This window comes from Trachinotus anak, unplaced genomic scaffold, assembly GCF_046630095.1.
Source record: "Trachinotus anak isolate AG129_WGS33_773 ecotype Australia unplaced genomic scaffold, CSIRO_AGI_Tana_v1 ptg000001l, whole genome shotgun sequence".
Taxonomy (NCBI): Eukaryota; Metazoa; Chordata; class Actinopteri; order Carangiformes; family Carangidae; genus Trachinotus; species Trachinotus anak.
In genome coordinates this window covers 17,162,796-17,190,754 of record NW_027273852.1, presented here as the reverse complement: position 1 = coordinate 17,190,754, position 27,959 = coordinate 17,162,796, and the positions used below count along the sequence as shown (strand labels likewise).

Sequence of the window (27,959 nt, the reverse complement as noted above, 5' to 3'; positions counted from 1 at the left end):
ATCTTACTGAGCGAAACAGCGAGGCCCAGCTCCAAACCAAACCTTAGCTCTCTTTATGATTTGGCCCTTTGATAGATGGTGCATAGGGTGCTGCAGTGTTTAGTGGGCTGGAAGACCTGGCAGATAAACAAAATCCTCTGAATGTACAAGCGGAAGGAAGATGGGAAAGAAGGAAGAGAGGAAGGAGGAGATCTTCAAAGAGTGCACTCCTGTGCCAAGCTTTTCAGAGAGGGCCAAGGAAAACGACTGCTCTCCTCGTCCGACCTGCTCTGTCATTTAAAGCAAAAGTCTGAACCGCATTCACCTCTGCAGCCTCCCCGCAGGGTGATTTCTAGTCATGCTCAGCTTCCTCTCTGCATCTCACCAGACAGGAAGCTGTTGTCAGACAAACGGTCAAAGTCACAGGAAGTCAGTGGTTTGGGGTACGTCGCTGCTATGGAGAGATATTTTTTTTCTTTTTCTTTTTGTATAATCTGATGATTCGGTGTTTTTCAGTCAGTGACATCTCCTTGTGATGACTTAGTTGCAACCAGGGACACACACTACGCCCTTCATTTTCAGACACAAGGGCAGGGCGATATCCAAACCACTGGAACCTTCCACACTGGCATTTTTCTCACCTCTTCAAAGGCCCAAGAGAGTAATGGGGGGGTTTAGCGGGGGGGTGGGTGGTTGCTCTGGTAAATATAGGGCCCTGTGATGGTGAGGAGTGAGGTCTGAATGAGGTTTCACATTCACAGCAGGCCGTAATAAAAGAGAGCGGCTCCTTTTTCAGTGCAGGGAAGGGTGAGGCGCACTTAATTAAGACGGAGATGCTTTAACCGCCAGTGAAAACACACAGCTGAAAAAAGAAAAGTGGGGCGGCTGGCAGGGAAAGAGAGGGGAAATTTTAGACCGAGGATTGGATAACACTGGGTCTCTATTGTGTGAGACATCCTCCTTTACTGTTCAGCACTTTCCAGTTCTATTCTGTTTAGACAAGTGATAGGAGGCTAGAAAAAGGGACGAAAACCAGCACAGAGATACTAAAATCCTCAGGAGGGCTTCAAAAGAGACAAACACAGCTTCCAATGACAAATCGTGACATTAAAATCTCAACAAGGAGTAAATAACATAAATCCCCTCAGATATCCAAGTTTTGAAGCTGACACTGAGGCACTGAAGGAGATGAGCTTCTAAAGTAAACACCTTAAAAAAAAAAAAAAAAAAACCACGATGAGGTGCAATGAAAGATATGAATTTAGTTTGGCTTTTGCTGGAGCTTTAGTGAAAATTTTGTCAAACAACAAAACAGACTCAGTACGACACCCTGAAGACGCAATTAGTGAGATTTTTTTCCCAGTTCACAACACAACTATGACTTCTCTCCTAAATATTACTCAGGGTATCTGCCAATACCAATCCCGATTCAGAATTAGTAGTCTCTATCTCTATAAAATCAGTGTACCATATTGGGTGGAACGGGATAAATCTTATGTGGGCTCAGTGTTGGTGGCGTATCCAATTGATGCAGCTCAACATGTGACCATAACCAGAAGTTGATCAGTCAAGTAAAGTGGCCTTTCTACCTGTCAACTTAAAATTTATTCTTATTTTGGAAAGTTATTGTACAGCTTCTCGTGCCTAGAAAACATTCAACATTTGTTTCGCTGTTTTCTTTCAGCACAGGTATTTAACATATTAAAGCAAACCTTTCCTCCAACAACATGAGATCATCAGGCTCAGAGGTTGGTGGAAACATTTGTCTGTTCAGCATGACCAAAAAATATCTGATTCCTCCACTGTAGCAATAAGTCAGCCTCTTTACTTTATTTTTAAATATAGAGGACAGTGCAGAGTCTGTTGGAGCTCTGAGTGAACAAGCACAAAGAGGGTTTTCTGCACGGCGGCCCTTGTGACAACCATTATGAAAGGTCCCCATATAGACGCCAAATGTCGCTGTGATAATGGTGTGTGATCTATCTCTCCCAAGTGCTTCCACATACCAACACGTCAACAAAGATAGATTTAAATAAACAACATATTACCGGCATCCAACCTTCATAATTTACCTCCAAAGTAGCATCTATAATTTCCACTGGGAATATGACTAACCCCTTGTGATGTTTGAATTTAAAAGCTCCTGCCAGCATCATGTTCCGTAAGTCAACTTGCAACACAACATCTTTTCCGTCGCCAGTTTTCTGGCTCAGACACAGAACAAATGATGCCTCCATTCTCAAATTACATCACATTCAAAGAATATTACTACTTTTGCTGGGGCTTAGTGTAGTGAAAAGGCCTTTGTAGGGCTTCAAAACAAAGAATTAGGACCACATATCTAACTGCCACAGTGAAAACTATTCATAGCAACGCCAGAGAAAAAAACGCAAAAACTGTTCAGTTGTGTGGGTGAAAATGCTCCTTTAAAGCGCCACAGAGCTGCTACGCACAAAGCTATGGGATTACGGGGAATAAAGAGTAATTCAGTCAAAGCCTAAAGTCAACAGTAACTGCACAAACACTGGCTGACGGCTGACTCCTGGGCAAGCTGTGCTGCTAAAGGAGAGGCTGGTTAGCTGTTAGCATTAGCTGCTAACATAGCCATGACCCAAGACTGTGCTGCTAAAAGCAGGCTCCTGACAATTATACACCCTCTTTTTGGTTTTCTTTTTGTCTCTTTGTGTCTTTGTCTGTTCATTTTGAACCCTTTCCAAGTATAAAGGAACACATTTTTGGGTTGGGGTGCTAGTTCCTGATACATCAACGTAAACCTCAGATATCCCAAAATTCACAATATGTTGTCCACAGCAATAGTGTGCAGTCTTTGTTTTCAGGTGACTAATATTTGGGTGGAGGTTATTCTAATTAAAGTTCATCACCTGCTCACCTGGATTCAGCCCTACCCAACTTTTTCTCTCTGTCAACATCAGCACACCACAACAGGCTGTTTGACAGGTACAGTAGGCTGTGTGTGAACAATATGACCATGAATGAAATGAGGAGGACCTTTGTGGTTCTCCTGTTCCTTTCATAGCTTACTTTAATATACATGCAACAAGTTGTTTTTGTTTGTACTTGCAAATTCCCAAAAAAGACTATTCTCCTCTTTGAGCAAATACGGTCCATTTTTTTTTTCTCCTTCATGACATGAAGCCATGCGAGTTGTGATGCGCCACGCATCAGCGGTAGCCTCTCCTCCCTCTCAACATACTGACCCACAATTCTTCTCTGCTGCTGCACTCTATAAATAGACAGAGATTTAACCTACAGCAATGGAGAGAGGGAGGGTGGGAAAGAATGAAAGAGCTGTGCAGAGGGATAAAGAGAGATGAGGGCAGAGACAAACATGAGCAGAGAGGTCTTCTAGGTCCACTCTGACATTATTGATGTTCATATATCTGATTTTGTTTTGGGTGATATTGTTCCCGCAGATGCACCTCATATCTGACAACAATATGAAGTGACAGCGATGTCGAAAAGGCCTGGGAGCCACCAAAAGCCACAGGAAGTCCCATCCATCTGTCCTCCAGACAAACTAGTTAAAGAGCATCTTTTTTCATGGGAAGATGGGAATTTAGGGAGGGGGAAGCTGGTCAGAAGATCATGAAACGGTCTCTCTCTTATAAAAGTGACAGTAAAAACAAGACTGATAACATGATAAAACAGAGAGTTTGCATCAAGGTTAAATGATGCATAACACAAAGAGGAATGTGACACTGATGTCTGAAACAAATTTAAAATTTTCACTATTCGTTGATCTATTCAATAATAATTTGATGAATCAATTAATACTGTTAATACTAATTTCACTGACTGACAAGTAGAACAAAACCCCAAAGAATAATCATGTTTATGGTCCATGGGGATATTTGTTTTCACAGCCTGCACATCAACCTATGTCACACACAGAACACAAGTGTTGTACATACTCATGCATACAACGTTATATATTTTTAATTGATTAATGGCTAAAATTAACAATAATAGGGTTGCAAATCATTTGAAATTTGATAGTAGTGCCACTACTATACCTTAAGTACGATACTTTTTTCAATACCTTACAAACTCTGCCGATAAAACTTCTCTGTTGTCTAAACACAGTCAGTCCATCAAGAACTACATTTTTGGATTTATATCTGAAAATGACCAGGCACTCGATGCCAAAATTTAGGTTAGTAACAGTGAAGTTAGGTTCAATACCAGGACAGAACTGATTTCATCAAAAACGTTTCATCAGTCAAATAAGACCAAACTGCATTAGTGCTGAGATGTGACCAACATGACACAACCTAAATGTTTGGTCAGAGTCAAATGTTGGTCTGAAGTTGAACACCTGGCAATATGATGTAATGAGTAAACTTAGACTTCAGAGAAGTCACACACCTGATTACTGAGCCATCTGACTGGAACAGAAAGAGTTCGTGCAGTTTTCTTCTGTTTATACTGAGGACAACAAATATTCAATGTCACAGTGTGAACACAGCCAGAGAAGAGGAGAAACATTCAGGTCCTCTGTTCTTCTCTGTCTGATAATCCTCGCAGCCTGGCTCCTCTCATCTGACAACACAAACCCTCCAGCTCTCCAACGTTGGAAAGCCTGGTATGATTTATTTAGCCAGCGAGGGGAGAGTTGGGATTACAACAGAGAAGGAGAGGACAGGAGAGGCGGAGAGAGCCTGCACCGTCTGCCCAGCGAACGACTGTAAATCCTCCTCAGGTCTTCAGGTTTCCACTCAGGTGGGTTTGCACCAGGCTTGCATCATCCACCCTTCATCTGCCTCTGGTTCATTTTTAACCTCAGGAATGATGTCACCCTCTTGCCCTCTATGCTCCCGCCTCAACCCACATGGCGTGACAGCAGGACAGCACGGCTGGCAGAGAGACAGGCCCTACTGTACCAATCACGTCCGACAGCAGACACCCTCCCTGCCGAAGGGACTTTCATCTAGACCCGGACTGGCTGAGTCATTGTGAGTGTCGACGCAGGGATGCAAATCCAAAAATGTTGCTTAGAAGTGACTGACAATATTTGTTGCCAATATTTATTCTCTGGAAATCTGACCATACTTGTCCCTAAAGAAAAACAGAGTATTAGATTTTCAACCCCCCTCTGGAATGACTTTTCTGGCTTACAGAAAAAAAAACCTTTGATCAGATTTGGTCCCAAGGTGCCCATCTGATAAAATGTTTTGCTTTTAGATGTTTTATTACAGAAAGTGTTTGAAACCCATGTCCAAATATTCATACATGCTGTCATTGTGTTACTTATGGATGGAACTGTATTGGAAATAAATGATTCCCCTTTGTGCTGGGAACCCCCAGGAACCAGCTCAAATACCACAAGTGGTTCCAGATCCCACTTTGAGAACCACTGATTCAAAGCACCTTTTGCCCCAGAACATGGTTCATTCAAACAACTTTATTGAAATCCTTTAGCTCCTTTCATACATCCAGCTGGGAACAACGGCATTCTGACTCAGGTGAAAGTAAAGAATTGAGATAATGAATATGTTGATTATTTTCCTAATCGACTAACATCACAATTATTGAATGAATGAAAGACAGTTTTACATCACAATCATTCAACTGTGTGTACACTGACATGTACAGCAGAATTTCTCAAATTGATCAGACCCAAGGCTGAAGCCCCGAACACTGCAGGTTTACTACCACACAACACAACAGGACACACACTGTAGGCCATAACATCGAAACCCATTGACCCGAAAGAGACAAAGAAAAAGCATAGCATCACTTTGCCATTAACAGCTCCACTGAAAGCGTTAACCTTTTCCTGTCCAAGGCCTGCAAAGCTCATCAGCTGAGTAGCCAAAAATAACCAGCAATCCCAGCATGCCTCACAAGTTACCATGGAATCAAACAACAGGGGGAGGAGGCTGGACACCAAGGGTTTGTTTAAATCACATGGTGGGGGGGGGGGTGTAATGGCCGTTAGAGACAGTCAGAGAAAGAGGGAGCATGAGCGATCACAGAGTGATTTCACTGCAGAGCAATGTCGTGCTGATAAAAGATGAACAATAAGCCCTTTGGCTTGACTGAGATGATTGACTGACAGATTTACAGTGGAGTAAATCTGTGTGTGTGTGTGTGTGTGTGTGTGTGTAGAGTGTTTTATGACTAGGCAGATCCAGGTCTTTTATTTTGTCCTTTATACTGTTGTCAAAGTGCCAGACTTCCATGGATGCTTTCACTGCTTGTAAATATGCACACGCACATGCGCGCACGCACACACACACACACGCACGCACGCACGCACGCACGCGCGCGCGCGCACACACACACACACACACACACACACACACACAGTCTTTCCCTTGTATACATGTCAAGTCAAGTTTATTTTGAGAGCCAAAAATCACAAGTTTGTCTCTGAGGGATCTACAATCTGTACAGCTATCCTTAAAACACTTGATTTTTATAACAACAAAACAAAACAAAAGAAACATTAAAATCAGTTTTTCTTTTACATACCCTAATCTGTAGAGGTAGTAGACACAGACTCATTGACAGTTGTAGTCACGAATCAGTTAGGTGTTGCCTTGCATAACAAAAAGCTCTCAGGCTGGGTGGGAGTCGTTTCTGTGAGTGTTTATTTGGCTTTGTATAACTTTCCTGAGTGTGAATGACCCCTGAGCTCTGTGCAGGCGCCAATCAGAAGTAGGACAAGTTACAGTATGTAGGACGGAGTGCACACACCAAAACCCTGAACACCCACCAGCATCTATCACCAGTGCCACTGTCCCCGCCATTGAGAGACAGGTGCATGACAGAGGGCAGACAGGGAGAGGTCTTCAAACACCAGGAAACTTTCCAGAAAGAGCCAGGAGTGTCAACAAAATAGTATTGTCATGATACAGATTTGACTTTAACACCAGTATTAATTTATCATCCAACAGATCAATGTTCTCTGAGCCAACATGCTGGAAATAAGGTTTTATTTTAAGAAATAATTTAAATCATGTTCACATAGTTATAAACATAGTCCAATTATTTTCTTTAATTAAATGCTGTTATTTTCTTTAAAAATTATAAGAACACTCCACTCAATTTCTATTATAATACTTGTTGAAAATCACAATTTTTAGTGTCTAAGTACTTTTTCATGCCACTATGTTTAACTGGCCAGCGCTGCCTCATACAGGAGTGATGCCAGTTTGAAAAACATATAATTATTGATGCCCCTCTCCAGAAGTCTTCTCATAGACAGAAGAAATGTGCAGAAAGAAAACATTTTAAAGCAGAATGCAGCTCAACAAAGCTCAAAAATACATTTTAAACTGAAACTCAGCAAACTCCCACATCTGCAATATTGCAGAGAGTGAGCAATCCATCAAGACAGATCTAGGAGGGGTCAAAGTTATTTCCAAAGGGCACTGAACACACTCACACACACACATGCTCACACTATTCAACTGGTGACAGGTGATATTCCCCTGCAGGGTCACATTACTCCACAAAGAGTTATTTCACTCTTTTTACACACCGTGCCCTCCCTCTATTTCTCAAGTTCAAGTTGATATCTGCTTTAAATCCCTTTTCTTTAAACTGCAATTCCTCAGAATGCCTGTTAATAGTATGAATATCAGTTTTGTATATGTTATTTTTCAACTGTTGGATGGAAACATACCAACAAACCTCCTGTGTCCCAGTTCCATACTTTATCCTGATATAGCTGATAATGATCAGGAATTAGAGCTGCTGCCAGTTTTAAAATGTAAACCTTCAAAAAATAGTCAGCAAAATTGTAATTTTGCGTGTTTCCAGAGGGGCAGGAGTTCACATAATCAAAACACTTCCAGAGTGTATCGTGGTATTTTTAAAGTGTAAACGTGCAGCGTACTTCGTGTGCAGTGTGTTGCATACATCACATATAGCAGTGTTATCCACAGACATGTCCAGGCTTGTTCTTGAGGTTGGTGGCATGTCAGTGAGGTTTAAAGAGACAGAAAAGAGCAGGTCACGGATCAAGTGTTTCCAAGTAGCTGAAGCCGACTTGTCGCAGCTCACTGAATATCGAAAGCCTCGAGCAGTCTTTCCTTTTTTTTTTTTTTTTTTTTTTAACTCAACTTCACCTGCAGCTAAACAGGTGATCTGCTGATGCAAAGAAAAAAAACTCAGGGTTTGTACTAAGTTCCTGCTGTCTCACATGTGTTATGTTCTGAGGAAGTGTTTTGTGACAGATGACCCCGGGCGATTACTTTAGAAAACTATGGGGCTCTGTCTGACAGGTCATATTTTTGCTGAAGCTAACTGATACAGAGGAGGTGGAAAAGTACAGAGTTTTACATTGAAGGTAGTCAACGTGATCAGTTGAGCAGCTGTACCGAGTAACATTTCCAGGGCAACAAATCTTAGCACATCCACAAAACACAGACTTCCAGACTGCTGGTTTAAGAAAGTTCCTCAGGTTGGGCGAACCGATAGCTGAATGGTTATGGCGCATACCACATAAGCACTGATGCTCTGAGCAGGCGAGTTCCTGGTTCGACTGCCCGGCAGCTCGACTCTATGCTGCATGTCATTCCCCCTCAATCTGTCCCCTCATTTCCTGCCTCCCTACACTGTCCTGTCTGATAAAGGTGTAAAATGCCCCCCCAAAAAACCTTAAAACCACAAAAAGCCACATGATGCTAACAAACTGCACTTGAAAGTCAGGAGCCTATCTGCAGGATTGGGATTAAGCCTGATATGGTAATTTTGATGGATCATTGTCAGTTATATGAGGCTAAATCCAATTCCAGTCCTTTGTTAGTTTGCTTTGGGTACTTCAGCTGAAAAAATGTCAATGCCATGTCTTTATCATTATTGCAAATATCCCACATCTTTGTTGTATATTTTTTATCTTAATTTTATTTTAATCTTATTTTAATTTTTAACTTGTAAATTCTACTCTTATTTTATCCTAAGTCTATTTATGATACTGTTTGCACCAACCACCAGCACAAATTCCTTGTATGTGGAAACATACTTGGTAATAAAACTGATTCTGATTCTGATTCTGAAAAAAACACCACATGGTGGTCCTTTAAAAGACTGGAACCACAATGTTTTCTGCATGTGAACTGCAAAGCAAATAAAATATATTAACTACAGCTAGTACTTCTAAATGCAAAAAAATAAATCAAATTCCTCTCTCCATGGAGAAAGTACTACAGGAGACGCTACAAAATATCATAGAAAATCCTCCAGATTCTCCTCACTTATGCTTTCAGACATATTTGAACTGCTTCAGCTCTTTTAATATGAGTCAGCCTGCTGTAGACTGAATGTGTACTGTGTAACTATACGATTAAGCAAATAAATATTATATATTACATCATAATATAATTACTAGGGTTATATAGAAAAATCAGTGAATGCTAAGACATAAATATTAGATTGGCAGTGGCACACTCAATATTTAAAGGATGTGGGTCAAAAAACATGATTGGAAATTCCCTGATTATTGCCTTGTTCAATCGATTGATCCGCACATGAAAGGAGATGTCACATCTCTGAACATCACAGCTTATTTTGCAAGATCCCCTCCTTTTATCAAGCACAGTTGCACTGCTAAACACTTTCCAAACCAGTCTCCAAGGCAACCTGGTGAACAGAGCACGGGTGGGTGGGGATGAGGGGGGGTGGGGGGTTGTACAGGCTGGTAGGAAGACAGCAGTAGGAGGGTATAACTGCCACATCTGACCCTACAATAACCTGTGTACCAGCTGCTGTCAACATGCCCAGGGCAGAGCAACAAGCGTCCAACAGCCAAACGCCCACAACAAGAACAAAAAAAGAGGCTCCCTGCACGAGGAACTTTTGAAGAAGCTGCATCTGCCTGGTAACACAGACAGTCTCGGAGTCGAGACAACGTCGCCTGCATTCGTGAGGTTTTCCCATATGTCAGCGCTGTCGGGTGAAAACCTTGTATCTTCACATTATTTTCACATCAGCTGAAGGACTGTGTCTCTCCTCAGCTCAGAGAACCGTCTCGTCTTATTAAAGCCTTTAATAACAACTATGTCAACATCAGGGGTAGCAGTGTCATTAACATTAAAAAAATAAATAAACAGCTGATATTTGCAGCTCCTGATACATTGATAGGAATCATCTGACAAATGAAACTTAAAATTCATTCACTTGCCCACTGCATGGTTACCTAACTACTGTAGAGGATTCATGTACAAAACGCTACTTCTAGCTGTAACTGTCAGTCTCTTGACTGCAGCCTATATGTGTTTTCAACCCCTTCAGTGCTCATGGGAGTTTGCACAGAGTCTGCCTGGCTACAGGAGGAAGTGCTTTTAGAAACTCTGGGCCAATCACAGGCCTAGGTTCTGGTCAGCTGGTTGAGGCTCATCGCTGCGGTCCAACCACACAGCAGGGTCTGTGGTCAGGTGACAGCTCAGGCCGGCTCACAGTGTTTTGAAGCTGATGAAAACAAAAGCAAGTGAGGCTGTCAGTCGTCCCAGCCAGCTGCCTTGTGTGTGCGCGGCTGAAAGAAGCTACACAAGTCCATGAAAGAAAAAAGAGATTTATTATCACTGCAGCAACAAGTGTGTCTGTGACAGTGAATGACAGTGAATGAAAGGCAGGGCAACAAGCACAGAGGAAGGAAAGTTTGGATTTGTACTTTCAGTTCCATGAACATTTTTTTGTGAAAAAGGAAAAAGAAAACATGACACTTACTATTAATGTTTTATGTTTAGAGCTGAAACTATTTGTCAACTTATCAATTCCTAAATCAAAATTATTATTATTATTATTATTATTATCATTATTATTCCATCTGTATATAAGCATTTCCTCCTTTTCTGCATCTTGTGGGGAAGTAAAGAAAATATGTTTGGGCTGCTGGCAAAACTGACAATGTGAAAACATTCATTTGGGATTTAGTAAATTATGATGGCAGTTTTCTTTATTTTCTGACAATTTAAAGGCCATACAATTAATCAACTAATTGTGAAAATATTGATCAGATGAATCAATAATGAAACTCCTGCAACTCAAGAGAAACCAGCTTCTAAGTGGAAGCTTCTGAGAGGACTGAATCTGTTAACATCCAGTGTGTACTCGCAGCGTGGCTTCACCGAACCTCTCCGTTTGTAATAACAAAGCAAGCTTTCCACAAAAACCTCAGGACTGATTCAAATGGCAATATGAAAATTTGCTGCGTCAAAATGACAAACAAACAACATGTTCCCCATTACTCTGTTGTTTCATGGACAAAAGAATGATGGTGGTCACCTCAGACTGTGGGAAGTGGTTGTTAGTTGCTGCCCTGAAAGGACCTTTTCTGTGCTACTGGGGACATTTTGGGTGTCATGCAAGCTCTACAAGATTACCGTTAGTCTGGTTTAAGTCTGGAGGCTAAAATAGATACTGCACCATTCACCAAACATCCAGACGGTGATAAAGCTGGCTGCCCTCCCTGCATGTTCTGAAAACATAATTACTTCACATGACTGTAGATTTAAAAAGGAAAAAAAAAAAAAAAAGAACCATGACTCTGCAACTACATGACCTATTTTCACCCTAAATCTGCCCAGATACTGATCTTGGGAGATTGTTTGAAGAAATATGACAGCATTTCCAGGACCATGTGTTTTTTCACTTTGAACAATGGAAGCAAAGACAGATGAGTGGTGCAGATGTATCACAGACACGCTGACTGTACAGTTTGATATCATATCTTTGAGCTACGAGACAAACTTCTCCCTCAGTTCAACAATATGCTCTCCAAGACAGCGCTTAAGCTTGTACCCAGGACACACAGTCCACCCCCCCTTACTCCAGAGCAGCTTTGTTTTCCCTATCCAGATGGCCGCTATACAGTAACCGCCCCCTTACACCACACACACACACACGCTCACACAGAGTCCACCATGTTCACCTGTTTAAGCCAGAGAAGCTCAGACAGGCCAACAACTATTAAGAACATGGGCCAGACGCTGAGAGTTAGCTGGCGTGTGTGTGTGTGTGTGTGTGCATCCAGGGGGAGGGGCCATAATAAGCCAACAAGAGGAACATTGGGGTCGTGCCTCTATGTGGCGGGCCAGTCAGTCCACTTCTTATTCAGTCACACTACCCAGAGCCAGACTCACTGACCAAGGTCCAGCCACAGATTTGTCTGAAAAGAAATATTTTTGTCTCCAAACAGGATCTCAACCTCAAAAACTATTTTATAAGCCGAGGATCATTATTCAGCCCCCATGTAAACTATTCACAGGGTCATTCATTTCCTTTATCATAATGTGTTGGATTCAACAAACCATTTTCAACCACCTCTTTCAAGTATTAAGTCTGAAAATTATGTTGCGACTCGTGGCTGTTTCTGGTTTGTTTTCCATAAAATATCAGGATAATTTCATATGAGGTAATTTTTAGTCAGAAATAAGGACAACAGTTTAATTGCAGAAAGGTGATTTGTACTACTCACATTTTCTTGATAAACTTCTGATCTGCATTGGTGTTGTGCCAAATCCGCCTTCTTGCAAATTGGAGCAAGCAATCAAAGGATAAAGGATGGGCAACAAAAGGTACAAACAGAAAAAATAACAAGCAAGCAACAAATTGATGGTCCTCAAGAAATTTCAAACTTCCAAACTGTTTCATGAATAAAGTGGATCATAGCTGTATGTCTACATAAAACCCAGTGATACACAAGACACAGTGAAGTAGTATATGACAGATATTTTAAACCCTATAACAGACAATAACACACAGATCTGCAACCAAAAGCATTGTGATATCGAGAGTGTACAAGACTTGCATACAGATCGTACACCACAGTTACAACCAAACGCAGTGAAATAACCTGAAAACTACTACGACCAATGTTCCAGATTGTTATGGTTTCAAAAAACCAAGATGGTGACGGCCAAATTACAAACTTGAGGCTTCAAAACAACAGTTCACAAACCAATGGGTGACATCATGGTGTGTTGCCACTTGGAACGTTCTTGAGTCCAAGTGAACATCTATACCAAATTTTAAGAAAAACCTCAAAGTGTTATTGAGATATCACGTTCACTGGAATGGGGCAGATGGACAGATGACCTGAAAACATACTGCCTATGGTCACGGATGTTTCCAGTGCAGAATTAAAAAGACAAGTTGAGTTGTTTTGAAATATCATCACTGCTGATTGCATTTTCACTTACGTAAACATGCACACATGGCCAACTAAAGCCCCCTACTCCCAACTCAGGGCATGCGGCGCCCAGGTGGCGGCCATTTTGGTTATTAACAGAGAGGCATTCAGTGGGTTTTATCAGCCAGGAGCAGGTCACAGATAACAGAATGAAGGGGCTGTTGTACGAAATGCTCTCTTGTGCAGTTGAAAATCAATAAGGGTAGAATCCTGGGAAGAAACAGAGGGAGAGAGGGAGAGGGAGGCACGAACCTCATCTAGAAACACAGGACGCGTGGGACTGACACTGACCTTGGAAATATGTGTGTGTTTTTGAATGTGTATGTGTGTGTACTCAAGACTCTTGATCATTTAGCCAATTGAGCCCAAATTCAAGGATAGGAAAAAAAACTCAATTATTTTTTTAAGATAAATGTGAAAATAATATGTAAAGGTATTGCTGCTGCTGCTGCTGAAGGGCCTTCTTTTATCTCCTAAAAAATAATTTCAAATTGTCTATTGTGAGGTAACTATAACAAATCATCACTAAATCCTAAATTCCAGACTCAGCACTAATGTATCTAACATACTTTCAGCTCTGAATGGAGATACTTCTTCAATGCAGCAGCTACAAAGTCTTACTGTACATGTCCTTACGTATCAAATTCCAAAAGTTCCTGCTTTATTACTTTGGTGTGGAGCTTTAACTGGACAACAACAATGAGCAATATTTTTTTTAAAAACATTGAGGACTTTCCTTTTTTTTTTCTATCATGGTTAAAATGCTATGCTAACAAGAGAAGCCACAGGAAAGCTTGTATTAAAGCTGAGTTGATATAGCCTACGATAATGAGGTTTAAGTATTAAAAGATCCATTTTAAGAATGAGCATGAGAGATGAATTAGTATAATATAGCAATATTAAAAGGACCAGTTTGTAGGACTGAGGAGCTCCCCTCATCCCTGCCTTTCCAGGCCTGTAGAAGAACCTACGGTGGCCTGCAGGTAACATAAAAAAGCAAAGATCCCGTTCTAGAGCCAGTTTTTCGTTTGTCTATTCTGGATTACTGTAGAAACACGGCAATACAACACGTCAGGCTCTGTGGAAGAGGACCTGCTCCTTCTGTGGCCAAGCTAACGAAAACACAACGATTCTTAGTTTGAGGTGATTATACACTAATGAAGACATAATTATAAATAATTGAATATTATATTCCATTTCTGCCAAAGGATTCCCACATTATCCTACACACTGGTCCTTATAAAATCTCGTCATGTCATTACACTTAGTGTTGTCATGTGGCGCCAGCTGTTCATCAGATGGATCTGTTATTTCTTATTTTGCTGGATGATCCATTTTCCTGAAACTGACTGAAGTTTTCCTGCTGCTCCTCCATCTGGACTTCAGTTTTGGTCACATGGATATTTAGAGGTTGTGGCCCGTCAGCAGTTACAGTAGCATGATTGATCTAACACACGGAAAATATTGAGCAAGTTGAAACAAAAACAAAACAAAAATCAGCCAGCTCAACAGTGCCCATATGTAAAGCTGTAGCTAGTAAGCTGGAAGCTTGGGAAACCTGAATTGTAGTCTATCAGCACATCTGCTGGTCAGTATGACTGCAGCAGAGGAGTGAAGAGCAAACACAAAGGGATGTCTGTCCATAAGGAGGCGTAATCAACCGAATAAACTACTAATTGCCTTCCGTCTAAGTCATACAACAGCTTCTTCACACAGAGAAACAACCCCACAACCCCTCGACTACCAAATTACATTTCAGGCATTTAGCTGACACTCTTATCTGTAAAGTTGTACAATGAGAACCACTGAAGCTCACAGTTTGTAGCCAACAGAGTCACCTCCATGAGAATTAGGTGAATGTTTTTGAAGAAGAGTGGGAATCAAACCTAAAATCCTGGCAGAGTTAAAGTCCTGTTCTACTCACTGATGTAAACAACACAGATTTAAGAGAAATTTGACCAAAAATGTCATGTAAAATAATTAAAGTTTCTGTAAACGATTGTCATTGCCCCAAATGTCGCACTAGACCACCAGCATCTCAGACCAAAACAAATGCTACATCACCCACACCTCCTACTTCCATTCACACTTTAGCAGCTCATAAGGCTCTCTGTCTCAGCCAGGGCAGTATTGGCTCCACAGTCAGACTGGGAAAGAAACTCAGCCTTGGACTCTACCCACTGGACCAAGTAAAGACACTGATAGAGCCAGTAAAGACATTGATGGAGAAGGTAAAGACACTGATGGAGCTGGCAAAACCTTAAAAAAGTTTCTGGATGTTTTGACGGTCTATCTGAGCTGGGATTTCAGCCAGTAGTCCCTATGGCCTCTGGTCTTAATCTCTTTCTTTGTCAGAGGCCTTTTCAAATGAAAAAGTAGTTTCCTCAGTGGAGGAAATTATGTTAGGTCACTTTAACCTGAAGGCTGCATACTGCACTGTGTCAGCTCAAGTGTGGGCAATTCCTGTGTGTTTAAACATGGGGAGGGCCAACGGTTTAACAGGAGGGACTCAAATGCATTAACATCCCATATTCCCAGCCCAGTTACCAGAACAGAGAACCGAGAAACTCAGATTACACCCCACACAGACGGGGTGTGACTTCTTTCTATGCTCAGGACTATATCTTTTAATAGAAAGTAGTTGTTTACTCCTATATTATTGTTGTTGTAAAATGTTGTTTACAGAACCTTCAGTTAGTTTTTTGTTCAGATATAAGAAAAGATGAGGAACAAGAAGAGGACAAAGAGAGGGGATCACAGGATATAAAAGATGAGGATGATAAGGAAGAGGAAGGAAAAAGAGGAAGCAGAATCAGTAGACGGGCAGGCTGGGATAATCAGCTGAAATTTAAAGACCGACATCACTCATCTGGAAAAAAGTTTAATTCTCAACTATCAAAAGTTAATTTTAATATTTTAATATGCTGGCTGTAATATGCTCACAGCAGATGTAAAAATGTGAAAATAATACCTTACATGATACCTTACTTTTAAGAATACATTTCTACAAAATAACATGAAAGGTGTCATTTCAGTCAGGAATTATGATGAGAGAATAAGACAAGACTATGAATTATGACCAGATATTAAATTTGAGTACATATTTGGATATTGCAGCTACAGTGTGTTTTTTTTCCCCTTGGAGACATTGTCTCAGCAACACCTTACGCAACAGACACAGAGATAGTTCATACTCCCGGTCTCTTCAGCATCACTGCCTCCGCACTACAACAACAAACCATCTGTTTGCACTGTCTGCATGCATCAATCGCTCCACCCAACACCACAGTAACACAGTGTGGATGAGAGTATTATATAACAACCTTTACAGAAGCCAACAGACACAAAACCAGAACAATAAAAAAGAGGTCATTTGTTAATTATGAAGAGTTTTTTTTAAAGGAAAGTGTCAGTGGGACAAACACACAGCTGATGCTGCCGTCTGGATTTCCACTTCAGTTCAGTTCAGCATTTAGCTGAGCCTGAGAGACTGTCAGAGTGTAACAGCAGAACAAGCTCCTACATCATCATTACAAATGAAATTTCCATTTTTTTCAGATTATCTTCAATTCATAGTGACACTGGTTTTTCAATACATGCTCCTCTAAAGTCTCCAGAATCTCAAAGGTGTGAACCCTTTTCAAACTGGATAATGTCAAAAACAAAGCTAAAAAAAGATTTTCTAATGATAACATAAAAAGAAAAGAAAGGACTGAACTAGAGCTGTATCTAACGGTTACTTTCATCATCAATTAATTTGTTTTCGTTTTTATTCAGTTAATTTTGGTTTATAAAAAATGGTGTCACATGCATGCTACAATTTCAGTTCAAGGTGACATCTTCAAATTGCTTGTTTTTGCCCAAACAACAGTTGAAACTAAACAGTAAAAATATATTCAACTCAGTCTCCGAATCACATTTGAGAAGCTGGACCAATGAATGTTTGGTATTTTCGCTTAATAAGTGACTTCAAGAATCAATTATCAAAATTGCTGTCAACTACTTCTTGTTGTCTAAACAATGGATTATGTAATTGTTTCAATAATATACTTCATAAATATCACATATATAAAAAGCCATGTGAGAGAGGGAAATTCTGGTGGTAAAAAAATACAAATGTACTCCTTTCAACTGGTTTATTTTCTTATTGAACAGTACATACAGTGTGTGATCTGATAAAAATAGGGAACTTTATTTCCAACATTATATGTGACAACAAATTGAGTAGTGAGGGTAACTGTCTTCGAATAATGCTGGAATGCTCCCAAGTCATAACAATGGTAAGTTTCTAAAGAGTGCAATAAAATGTATTAAGGCTTTAAATGTAATTTCGCACATTTAACACATTTTATATTTCTTCTGCACAGAGGAATCATAATAAAACAGCATCTTATGAGATAAAAAGTAATTACATCTAAATAAATGTTTAAGTGCTTGATAACTGAAGAGCAGCTAGCAAATGATTTTTAATATGTCTTGTTCTTTATCCTGATTGCTGCCTCCTTTTCCTCTCAGCGTGTGCTGTCTCATGCTTAGGGATTAAAGCCGCCATGTGCCCCCCCCCCACCTTGAAACTCCTCCTCATCCCCCTTGAGAGGCACATGACCAGGGTTGAGAGAGAGGGATGCTCAGGAGCAACGACCTTCCTCTGCTGCTCTTTTCTACCTCCTTCTCTTGAATCCATCCCTCGTTCCCAAAGCCCTTTTCCTCCACTGCTTGACCCCAACACCTCTGGCCTCGTTCTCCCCTTGTGGAAGCATCCTGACCCTTGCATTCCATTTCAAGGATGGGCTTTTAATGGTTGGAGAAGGTTTTTCCATCCTCAACCAGTTTCAGGACTGGGCCTGAGTGGCTGGGTGGACTGACGGAGGAGGAAAAGGAGAAACAGAGAGCTCTTCTTCTCTCCCCTAAACTCATGTTTAACAGTGCGTCTCAGCAGCTGAGTAAGCTTACTGTGAACTTCCAGCATCATGATCTGTTCTGTCTCCGCTCTCACACTCTGCTGCTTACCGGCTAATAAAGCAGAAATCCAGAGAATACAGGTGGTGTGATATGAGCTTGTGTTGCACCTGGAGCACGTCAGCAGGGAAACCACATGATGGTGACAAGGTGATAAGTAAGACAAGATGTGGGAGTCCTCAGTTAACAGATCATGAACTCTACATGTTAAGAGTTCATGATGAATGCAGCGCTGAGACAATCAATCACTGAAATTAAATGATATCTTTTTAGATAAATAATTAATCATTTGACTTTTTTATGAAGCAAAAAATGTCAAATGTTTTCTGGTTCCAGCCTCTCAAATGTGACAACTGACTGTTGATCAGACAAAACCAGCAATATGAAGGTGTAACATCGGGGCAAACAGCATTTTTTAAACACAATTTTTTACATTTTGCAGACTAAATGATTATTAGCAAATAAACCAGAACTACCTCCTCTCGGTCGTCTGCCTCGCTAACCAGTCAAGTTGCAGCACATATGGTCACAATCTCTCCTTCTTTTTACTGTGTTTACTGTTTTTACAGAACATTATGATGTCACAGTCAAGTTGACCATTTAGGTATAAAATGTCATCATTATTTCATTTGATTAGACATTTTGTTACATGTTGTTTCACGATCAGCATGTGAATTCTATAGTTATAGCCAAAAACATGCTATTGTGAAGCCACAGTGATCTTGACCTTTGACCCATGACCATCCAATTCTAATCAGTCCATCCTCAAGCCTAAGTGGACACTGGTGCCAAATTTGACGAAATTCCCTCACAGCAGTCCTGAGATATCAAGTTCACGAGAACAGGACGGACAGATGAAGGCTCGAAAGAAATTATGGTCAGATGTCACTATAACTGCCAGAAATCAGTGCCGTGTTCAGGTGAACAGAAAATAATCTGGAGTATAAGGAGAGGGCAGTGAGTCAGAGGTTGAGTCTCCACACAAGATAAAAGTGATTCTCTTGATCTCCTGCCCGTTGTGTCAAATACATAGCATCTGTGACAGAAACATGTCAAAAAGCCAACAAATATGAAACAAAACAGCAATTTTGCTGCTGGTGTATGACTGTGTCCACAGAGAATCACCAGCAGCAGCACAGTCACTGCATCAGTCCACAAAGTGAGCATCAAAGAACATGACCCAGATACTGTCTGAGGCTGTGACTTATTTTTAGCTTAACTGTAGCTAGCAGGCAGAGCTGGTCACTGCTAACTGACTCATTAACAATGGTACGAAGAATTTCAAATGTGTGCAAGTAAAAAAAAAATCTCCATTGTAACTTCTATAATTATTTTATGATATCACTTGTGCTTGTGTGCAATATAACTTTCAAAGTATAATCTCTGCTGTAGTATTCTTAAGTTCATCACATACCCTTTGTCAAACAGCAGAAGCTTTTTAATAAAACAGAAACTTTTCTTAGTCAGCTCAGTAAGACGAATAAACAGGCTTAATAATTATCTAGTAATGTAATCAAAATAAGCACTAAATCTATAATTGTGCATTTGTATTTCTAGCAATTAATCATTTAAGTACTAAAAACATTTATGTTTTCTATGCATTCTGCAACATATTAATGCTGTAAAGAGCCATAAAAAGCAGCTAACACTGTAAGGACACATCATGGTGGACAAACCAGTTTGAAGCTCAGCATTGATCAAATTTGAAATGTTTCCAGCATCTAGCACCCAGAGCTGAAAATTAATATAGCTTGAAGAAATCACTCTGTGTTCTGGTGTTGGGTGTTGGAGCACTTGTGGTGGAACCTTCACACTGAAAGATTCAGTATTTGTTCATCAGCACTGAAAACAATGATTATGTGCAGCCGCGGGTGGGAACACATAGCAGCACAACTTCACCACCAAATATCATGACAAAGTCAAGTTCCTGTTGCCGCGATTAGCAGCAGAGCTTCCACTTCTTCTGTTTGGAAAGGTCATAGTAGATAACAGTAGTTTTGATTGTAAAGAAAAGTTCCCGGTGTAGACGCAGCCTGCTTTACTGCTGCTGCTGCTGCTGTTATTGGTTGCAGCCATGCTTCACTTCCTGTGCCATGAAAGGTCACATCAGACACGGCTAACATTCCAGTTTGAATAGCCGGAAGGTCAGTGAGCCAGCTTTGCATGAGTCTATTCCTTCTGACAGCTTTGTAGTTTCTCCACTTTACAGAGTTGGGACCAGCCTATAAATAGCTCCTCATACAACTGGAATTAGCAGAGAACAATTGAAATTGAATCGGTGTGCAATGCAAGGGTTTTTACTTTTACTTTGTAGGTGTTTTTGACAATTAGTTGGTCAACCAGAATTTAATCAACAAGTTTTGACAAAAGTGATTTATGAGAGAAAAATGCCAATAATTCATGGGTGTCTGCTTCTACAATATCAGGATTTGCATTTGTTTTATTTGATTGTTAATTTAATATTTGGACTGTTGCTCAGACATTGTTATGAGATTGTCCACTCTTATCTTAGTAATTTTGTCTATAAAATTTTAAATAATGATTGAGAGTAAATTCATGTAATCCTTGGTTGCAGCCCTTTACACCATCATGGGATATGAAAATGTAAGACTGATGACATTTTTCAGTGTTTTCAGTTTTTGTAAACAGAAGACAGGACATATTACTGTTTTAAATTAAGTAATGTATAATTTGTTTATCTATTAATAAGATAAGCAAAGAAAATCTAATGTCGTTGCAGGATTTACAGATTTTTTTTGTAGCTGTGGCCACTAATACTTGTACTAACTGTTCAATATCCAGTATTTAATGCAAGGCCAGTATTGTCCTGACAGCCCAGATTGTTTGACCTGCTGAAACATCACTAGGAATGCATATGTTTTGGCTCCAGAAGCAGATTTACAGGAGGATAGAGTGAGATGGAAACCTCCTCTCTTAGACGTGGATGCATCTGACAGATCTGCCATGCGTTCAGTGAAGTGCTGCAGTGCATTTCCTGAGGGACTTGCAGTGATGGTGCTGTGCTCTACTGATGACAGGCTGCTGGTGGAGAGCCACACCCGGCTTCACTTTGTCAGCAACAGAAAATCAAACAAGCATCCTTCCTGTTATAAAGTCAGAATGAAGAGAAGCAGAGGAAATTAAACTGCTTAGAATTGCTGTTCTTTATCTGTCTTATCTGTTTTTATGTAAGCAGCTTCTCAATAATGCAAATAACTATTAGCTGCAATCCCACAAAAAACATAAATGTCTCCTGCCTACAGCTGATACAGCAGTAGGCAGTTAATCAAATCTAAACAGCGTTATTACGTCACACCTACTTTTCGTTCTCTTCACTGGCTTCCTGAGACGTCAACAAAAAACTAAAACTGTGTGATTTGAACCAGCAGAATTCATACTGGTGGTTACTGAAGAACAACACGGGCATGCAGCCTTCATCTACAGTGGACACTTGTCACAGTGGAGTTCCCCTGGTAAACTTTAAGAAGGCTTCAGAGAAATCCTCTCATACCACTGAAATGACAGGTTAGGGAGCTAAGATTACAACACTGTGCATATCCCACCTCTGATACGAGGGTGGGTTGTCCTCAGATACACAGTTACAGAACATTGCTTAGATTACATTTTGCAGATTTTATCTCCGTTTATTTTAAATGAAAGGCAGTGATAACGTTTACAGTGTGGTCTCAATGCAAAGTTCTAGTGTCTCATTATTGAAATTTATCATCTTTGGTTTTTGCATATTTCCACATGAAAATACACACCAAGTACACTCGGTACAGTTGTATGATATGTAGATAATATATGTAGCATATGTAGCCTAAGTGGTATATAACTCCAGTTAGGTTTGATCAACGGGAAATAAATTATCAACAGTGTTCATAATTAATCATTTGAGTCACTTTGAGAAATCAACAATATCAGGCTGAACCCTTGGATTCTGGAAAAGAGGGATGGGTATTTTTTTTACTATTTATTAGACAATAATCATCATCAGATTAATCGCTAATGAAAATAATTATTAGTTACAGCCCTGGAAGAGTTTGAACTAATATTCTGTATTCTTGAGTTTGGAGATAATTAAATTAATTTCCACACTAACAATATTGAAGCAATTACCCCAATCTCGACACTACCATTATCTGCACTGCATTTCTAAATCCCAAATCTCTCAGTCAGCAGGATTGAGACAGTGTGTCAACTTGTCATTCTCCAAACTGCTGAGACATTTCATGTGGATACATGACAGAGCAACAGGAATAGGGCTGTGGTTTTCTAATCTAGCAATCACAGCAAAGCCACCAACTTCTCCTCACTGTGCTGATGACTTCCTCCGTTTCACTACTTCCTCACGGACATCCACCTGCTCTCTGCAAACACCCACAACAAGCAAGGTATCAACCAAAACTTCATTTTCCTTCAATTTGAGGAATCATAAAAAAGAAATGAACATTTTGATTTGTTTGCTCAAGTTGGACATTTTGTTAACTTGAATGTCGCCCGTCTCAGTAAGGCTGAAACTATTACAGCTGTGGTTTGAAGGGAAATGCTCTGAGTCTGAAACTCAGCTACTCATAAATGGGTTAAACCATTTCCTATGAGAGGGGGATTCCCAGCCCCACATGCTGAGTGTGATCTTACCCCAGAGTTTTAAAAAATCCTTTTGCCTCTCATTTGATTTCCCCCCTTTACCTCCCACTGTTTAATGGAAACAGAAACACCCTGACCCCCGACCTCTTCACTCTTGGTTGCTGTTAATGAAGTTCAGGTTCATTTTGTTGTTTGGATGTTTTCTGGTGTTTTTTTCTTTTGTTTGTTTTTTTGCATTCGAGATTATTTTTTTCAGTCACACTGACTGGTGATGTTATGTTCTTGATTAATGTCCGGAATTCATTGCCTTGTTTTGTTTTTACTTCCTGCTTTGTTGTTTAAAAAAAAACACAGTTTTCCACATTGTAGATGATTTATGCCTTAACTTTTTCATACAGGAGAATTCAGCCAATGAAATGTAAATATTAATTAAATAATTTAGATAAATTCCCACTGTCCCCAGATGTATTTTCTACCAGTTTTTGTAACTATTTTTTGGAAAAAATATAGCTGATGGTCACCTGTGGGAATGCATGGAAAATGGCGGGCGAGATGAAAATGAAAACATACTGGCAGACTAAGTGATTTTTAGGCTGGAGATTTTACAGTATGCAAACACAAGTTTGATGGTTGAAATGTTGAAGGTTCAGTATGTATTTCTCCAAACAGTGTGGGGGATGCATCCAGGTCCTTCATCATCCTGCTTTAGCAACTACACAAAAACACATTGGTGATTAAAGGGTGAGTGCGTCCCTCTTTTGTGGTTCCTCTTTTTTCTACATCTCTCCACGTCTCTCTCTATCCCCAAGCCTCCCTTCTGTTTTTTTCCAACAGCTGTTGTCAGTGCACACAGCTGCAACAAGCCTCAGTCAGTCACTCTCTGCAGCTATTCGCTAGCCCAACCAATCGCTACGTGTTGATCAAGTGCACATGTGCAGACCCAAACACACACACATACATTTTTGAGTCAGATGTTTGCAAGGCAGGCAGACAGAGGAGGAAAAACAAAAATAAAAAAAGTCCATCCTCACTCACACTCGCATGGCACACGTGGTTATGATTCACTGAATCCTGAGGAACTAAACTCAAAATGTCAAGGTTAATTTATGTTCCAGTGCATCTGAGCGTTTCCACAACCACTTGTCCCCCCGCTTTAATGAAACGTTTACAGCCACCGTCATCCTCCCCCAAGCCACAGAAAAACACAAATAAAGCAAACAAACAAAAAATTCAAACCAAATCAAGATGTGATTTCGGCGATATTGTTTTCTCCCAGCACAAAAGCAAATGACCAAACGCACCCCAACTGCCATCACTACGCTTAATTATAAACAAGACAAGTCTTGGTGCACGCTGAGGTAACAGCTGAGCTGAGCTGAGGAGCGCCTCAGGGCCGGCCCTAGTGTCCATGACTATACTATATGATTCAAAGTGACACTGGTCTCAGCAGTGGAATCGCTCAGTGCTGCTGGTCACTTGTGTAATCCTCAGAGGCAAAGATACAGTGGACCTTCAGACTGTCCCCTGGACATTAACACCATATTGTGTATTTGTAAAATAAGCCTTTAGACCAAGAGTTCAGGTGTCAGCACATTGCTCCTCAAACTCCTGGATGGGTTTTTTTTTTTATTCTGCGTAACTCTGATCATCATGTGACAGAAAGAGTTACAGGCTCTGTATGTGTGAGTTTACGTCTGAACAGTGATGATTCAGTGTCAACATCTCACAACCTAATTTTGTTGCAGCGGCTCAGGTGAGTAAGACCCCCCCTTCAGCTGTGCTTCCGCAGATTCCACCTAAAATGGCTCCTCATTGATACTTGATGGTTTCCTGGAGGACAGCATACTGTACGTTAGTTACTTGTCGTTATGTTTACCATGAGCCTCGGCCTACAAGCTGCAGAGCAACAGCAGTTTCATATCAAGCAAGAAGTAGAGTAAAGCTCAAACCACATTTTCTACATATTGTCTGCACATGTCTGCAGGGATCCATGTGGACCTTGCAGCAGGGCCCTGAATACATGGCACCTGGAGAATGTAGGATTTTTAAATCAGCCATATACATACTGTAGTATATCGTAAGCATTTTGTAAGTACAGTTGACTATAATTGTGCACATATACCTTGATCAACTTTTTTTCCACATCATACTAGGAGGCTGATGTGACCCTTTTAAAACCATCATTTGGGGCTGAGGGTGGTGCAGCGGTGGTGGAAAGGAAGCCTGAGGATGGAGATCTGTCATTTGCAGATCTTGCTGCTTTCTACAACACTGACTTGTCTCCAAGTGTGTGTTCTCATCCCAACCTCTGGCTCTGCTACACCAATATCATATGAAAGTTGGCACATCTAGCAGCATGTACAGCTAACACCAACATCCAACTGCTCATCTCATTTTACTGAAAGCTTGTACATATCCAGGAAAGTCCATCATTAAACATGATGTAATACTTATTCTGCAAATGCTGACTGTTTAACCCACACTTGACCAACTCAATCATACAACTAGTGCTCAGTGCTAGAAAACCTCAGTTTGTCTTTAAATTAAAGCAGCAATATGTAGGCTATGGCAATGATCATGTTGATTTAGCCTTGCACCACAAACTGCAAGTCAAGGTGTTCTATGTTCGCTGAGTTTCACTTGGATCTGTTCCAAAGGGGTTTGGAAATGGCTAACCCCATCTCCAACACAACGCAGAAGAAAAAAAGCACAGGGGTCTATTTTCCAGCCACAAGCAAATGAGAGTCAGTCACAGTGGGACACAGCTTTGACTTGCTGTTTGTGGTACGCAAAATGTCTGCAAGTAAGTTTATCCAGTGGTGTGAAGGCTTGCAGGTCATAACCATGGGAATATTTCCCATTGCTACCCTCTGTCTCACGTGACATTAACATGACATAATTCCAAACAAACCACTTTCCTGCAGCAGGCGCCACTGTTCAGAAATGCAAAAGCTTTGGTAAAGTATGAAAACACAGGGTCATGGTTTCATTCAGCCACATACAACAACAAAACACACATTTCCTCACAGGAGCACTGCATATGGTTGATTTCAAAGTAAAACAGCACAGTGCAAGCCTGGAGAGACCCAGCAGCTCTAGTCTGGTCCTCCTCTTTCCCCTGCTCTCATTTCTACCAGGCAACAGCAGGATGATGTCGCTGCTTGCTGCTCCTCTCCGATGGGGCAATGGAGGCAGAAATCTGGGCTGCAGAAGCACCAGGTCTCCATCAAATATCTTTTCCGCTAGGTGTGTATGTGTGATGGGATGGACGGGCCTGTCCCCAGAAATGCAGCACAGAGCCTCTCCAGCAAAAGGCCTGCTGGGCTATGGTGTGCACAAATGCGCAATGAAACACCGCCCACCCAATGGCGCACAAGTCGGTCAGCGTGGTGAAGGACTGTCATGCACGGACGGGGTTGGACTGATCGGTGCAAAGCAAGGCGCGCAGTATGCAAGGACTATTTTACTGGGGCGTGGATGAGAGGATGGGGAGGAGGGGAGGAGGTGAAGGGGGGGTTGGGACCTCCTTGGGACCAAAATAGGTGTAGCTGGGGTGATGTTTGCATCGGTAAAATAAAAAACTAACGAATGGATGGGAAGCGGTGAGAGGCCAAAACGCTATCTGAGAGATAATCCAGGCCAGACCGCACCGGTCCCGAGTGAAGGAGGGGAGGGGACATGTTGTAATAAACGTGTTCCTGTGACCGTGAGAGGGGAAAAAATACATAAATGCATGTTTGTGCTCCAGTTTCCGCCTGTTTGTTCTCTCGGTTGGGGCTTTAACACACACACACACACACACACACACACACACACACAGACAGATGGAGGCTCACACCAACCTTGTAGACTTGTCCATAGGTGCCATTTCCGACGACTTCGACCAACTCGAAAATCCCCGCAGGGTCCTGCATTTCAAAAGCATAAGAAACAAACACAGAGACAACAGCATCATTAATTGGTTCTCCGTGGTAATTACAAGCGGGTTAGTTCGATGTAAGAGCCGGCTGCGCCCGGTTCGCCGGCCTCCCATGCCAGCGGATATTAGACAAAGAGAAGCCTCCGCAGGGCTGTGTCAACAACAGCCCTTCTCTCTATGTTACTGCGTTTTTATTTCTCAATACGAAGAGATAAATTGCACCGTGGAAATGTCTGAGTGACACACACTCACCCGCAGGGATGCCAGGTCTATATCCACCAGACTTTTGGCCGGAGAGTCGTTCGCCATTTTCGTAAAAAACGGTGATAAATAAGCGGAATAACGGCGTGTTTTTGATTCTCCTTCAAGCGGACGGTGTGTGTCTCATCCTCGGCTGGTTTTATTTTTAATCCAGCTGCAGATATTTTTTATCCAAGGCGCGTTTTTCCCTCTTTGTAATCCCAGTCAGAGGCTCCGCTGCTGCTGCTACATACCGACCTACTGGAGCCGTGCTCGCTCTCTCTCTCTCTCTCTCTCTCTCTCTCTCTCTCCCTGCCTGTGTGTAGGTCTCTCTGTCTCTATTCTCCGCCCTCTCTCCTCGCAGGCTGTCCGTATGTCTCTCTCTCCCTCTCTCTCCTCATCCTCCGCCCCTTCTCAGTCACTCAGACAGGGGCAGCCCAACACTTTTTGGGGCCCTGAGCAGAGTGTCCCCCTCTTCCCTAAAGAGGGAACTGTACATTGACCAGTTCTCTCTCAGGGGTATTCCTCAGGTGTAACACTGGTTTATAGCATAGACTGTATATAAAGATGGACATTGCCTCCGTGATGTTACCCCATGGTGTGAACGCTCAGAGAGGGCTCCCAGCTAATCCAGATTGGGCTCCAACACCTGGTGCATGCCGGTTTAATAACTGTGCTCTTATTAGCATTGTTAGCACAGCTGGGCTAAACCAAGGCTGATTCAGTTGCTGCCTGGTTAGCGAGTTAAAACGCGAAGCTAACATGCCAGGTATGGTGAGCGCAGACACAGATACCTGCTCATTCGTGCTCATAGATCAATAAAATAATGTTAATAATAATTTTTAGCCTGAATACAATTGAAACGAGTGGCTTCTGTGACATGTATCTCTCTCCGTACAGCTGCCATGAAGAGGGGAATCAGATATAGAGACCAAAACCTCTTTTTGTACCTCTGCTGTGAAGTTCATTTTAACAGGGGAGTCTGTCGGGATTGAATCGCTTTTGGAGCCAGCCTCAAGTGGCCGTTTGAGGAACTGCAGCTTTTGGCAATTTGGTGTGTGAGTCAGACAGGACTCTTTGTTTGTTAGCTGTTAGCTGTTAGCATGCTAGCAT

General features: G+C 41.3%; 1 protein-coding gene across 7 annotated transcripts in view; it reads right to left on the bottom strand.

Moving 5' to 3' along the window:
- LOC139623159 (mitogen-activated protein kinase kinase kinase kinase 4-like) overlaps positions 1-27,207 on the bottom strand; it is a 98,820-nt gene extending 71,613 nt beyond the window's left edge. The window contains exons 1-2 of one of the 7 annotated variants that reach the window (XM_071481188.1): positions 26,859-27,207; positions 26,530-26,595 (exon numbers count right to left, since the gene is read on the bottom strand). In XM_071481188.1, the coding sequence (XP_071337289.1) occupies positions 26,530-26,595; positions 26,859-26,915 (123 nt within the window). In that variant the 5' untranslated portion in view covers positions 26,916-27,207. The remainder of the gene's footprint in view (positions 1-26,529; positions 26,596-26,858) is intronic. The other 6 variants (XM_071481198.1, XM_071481164.1, XM_071481173.1 and 3 more) reach the window with 6 other exon arrangements.
- Positions 27,208-27,959: the final 752 nt, after the last annotated feature.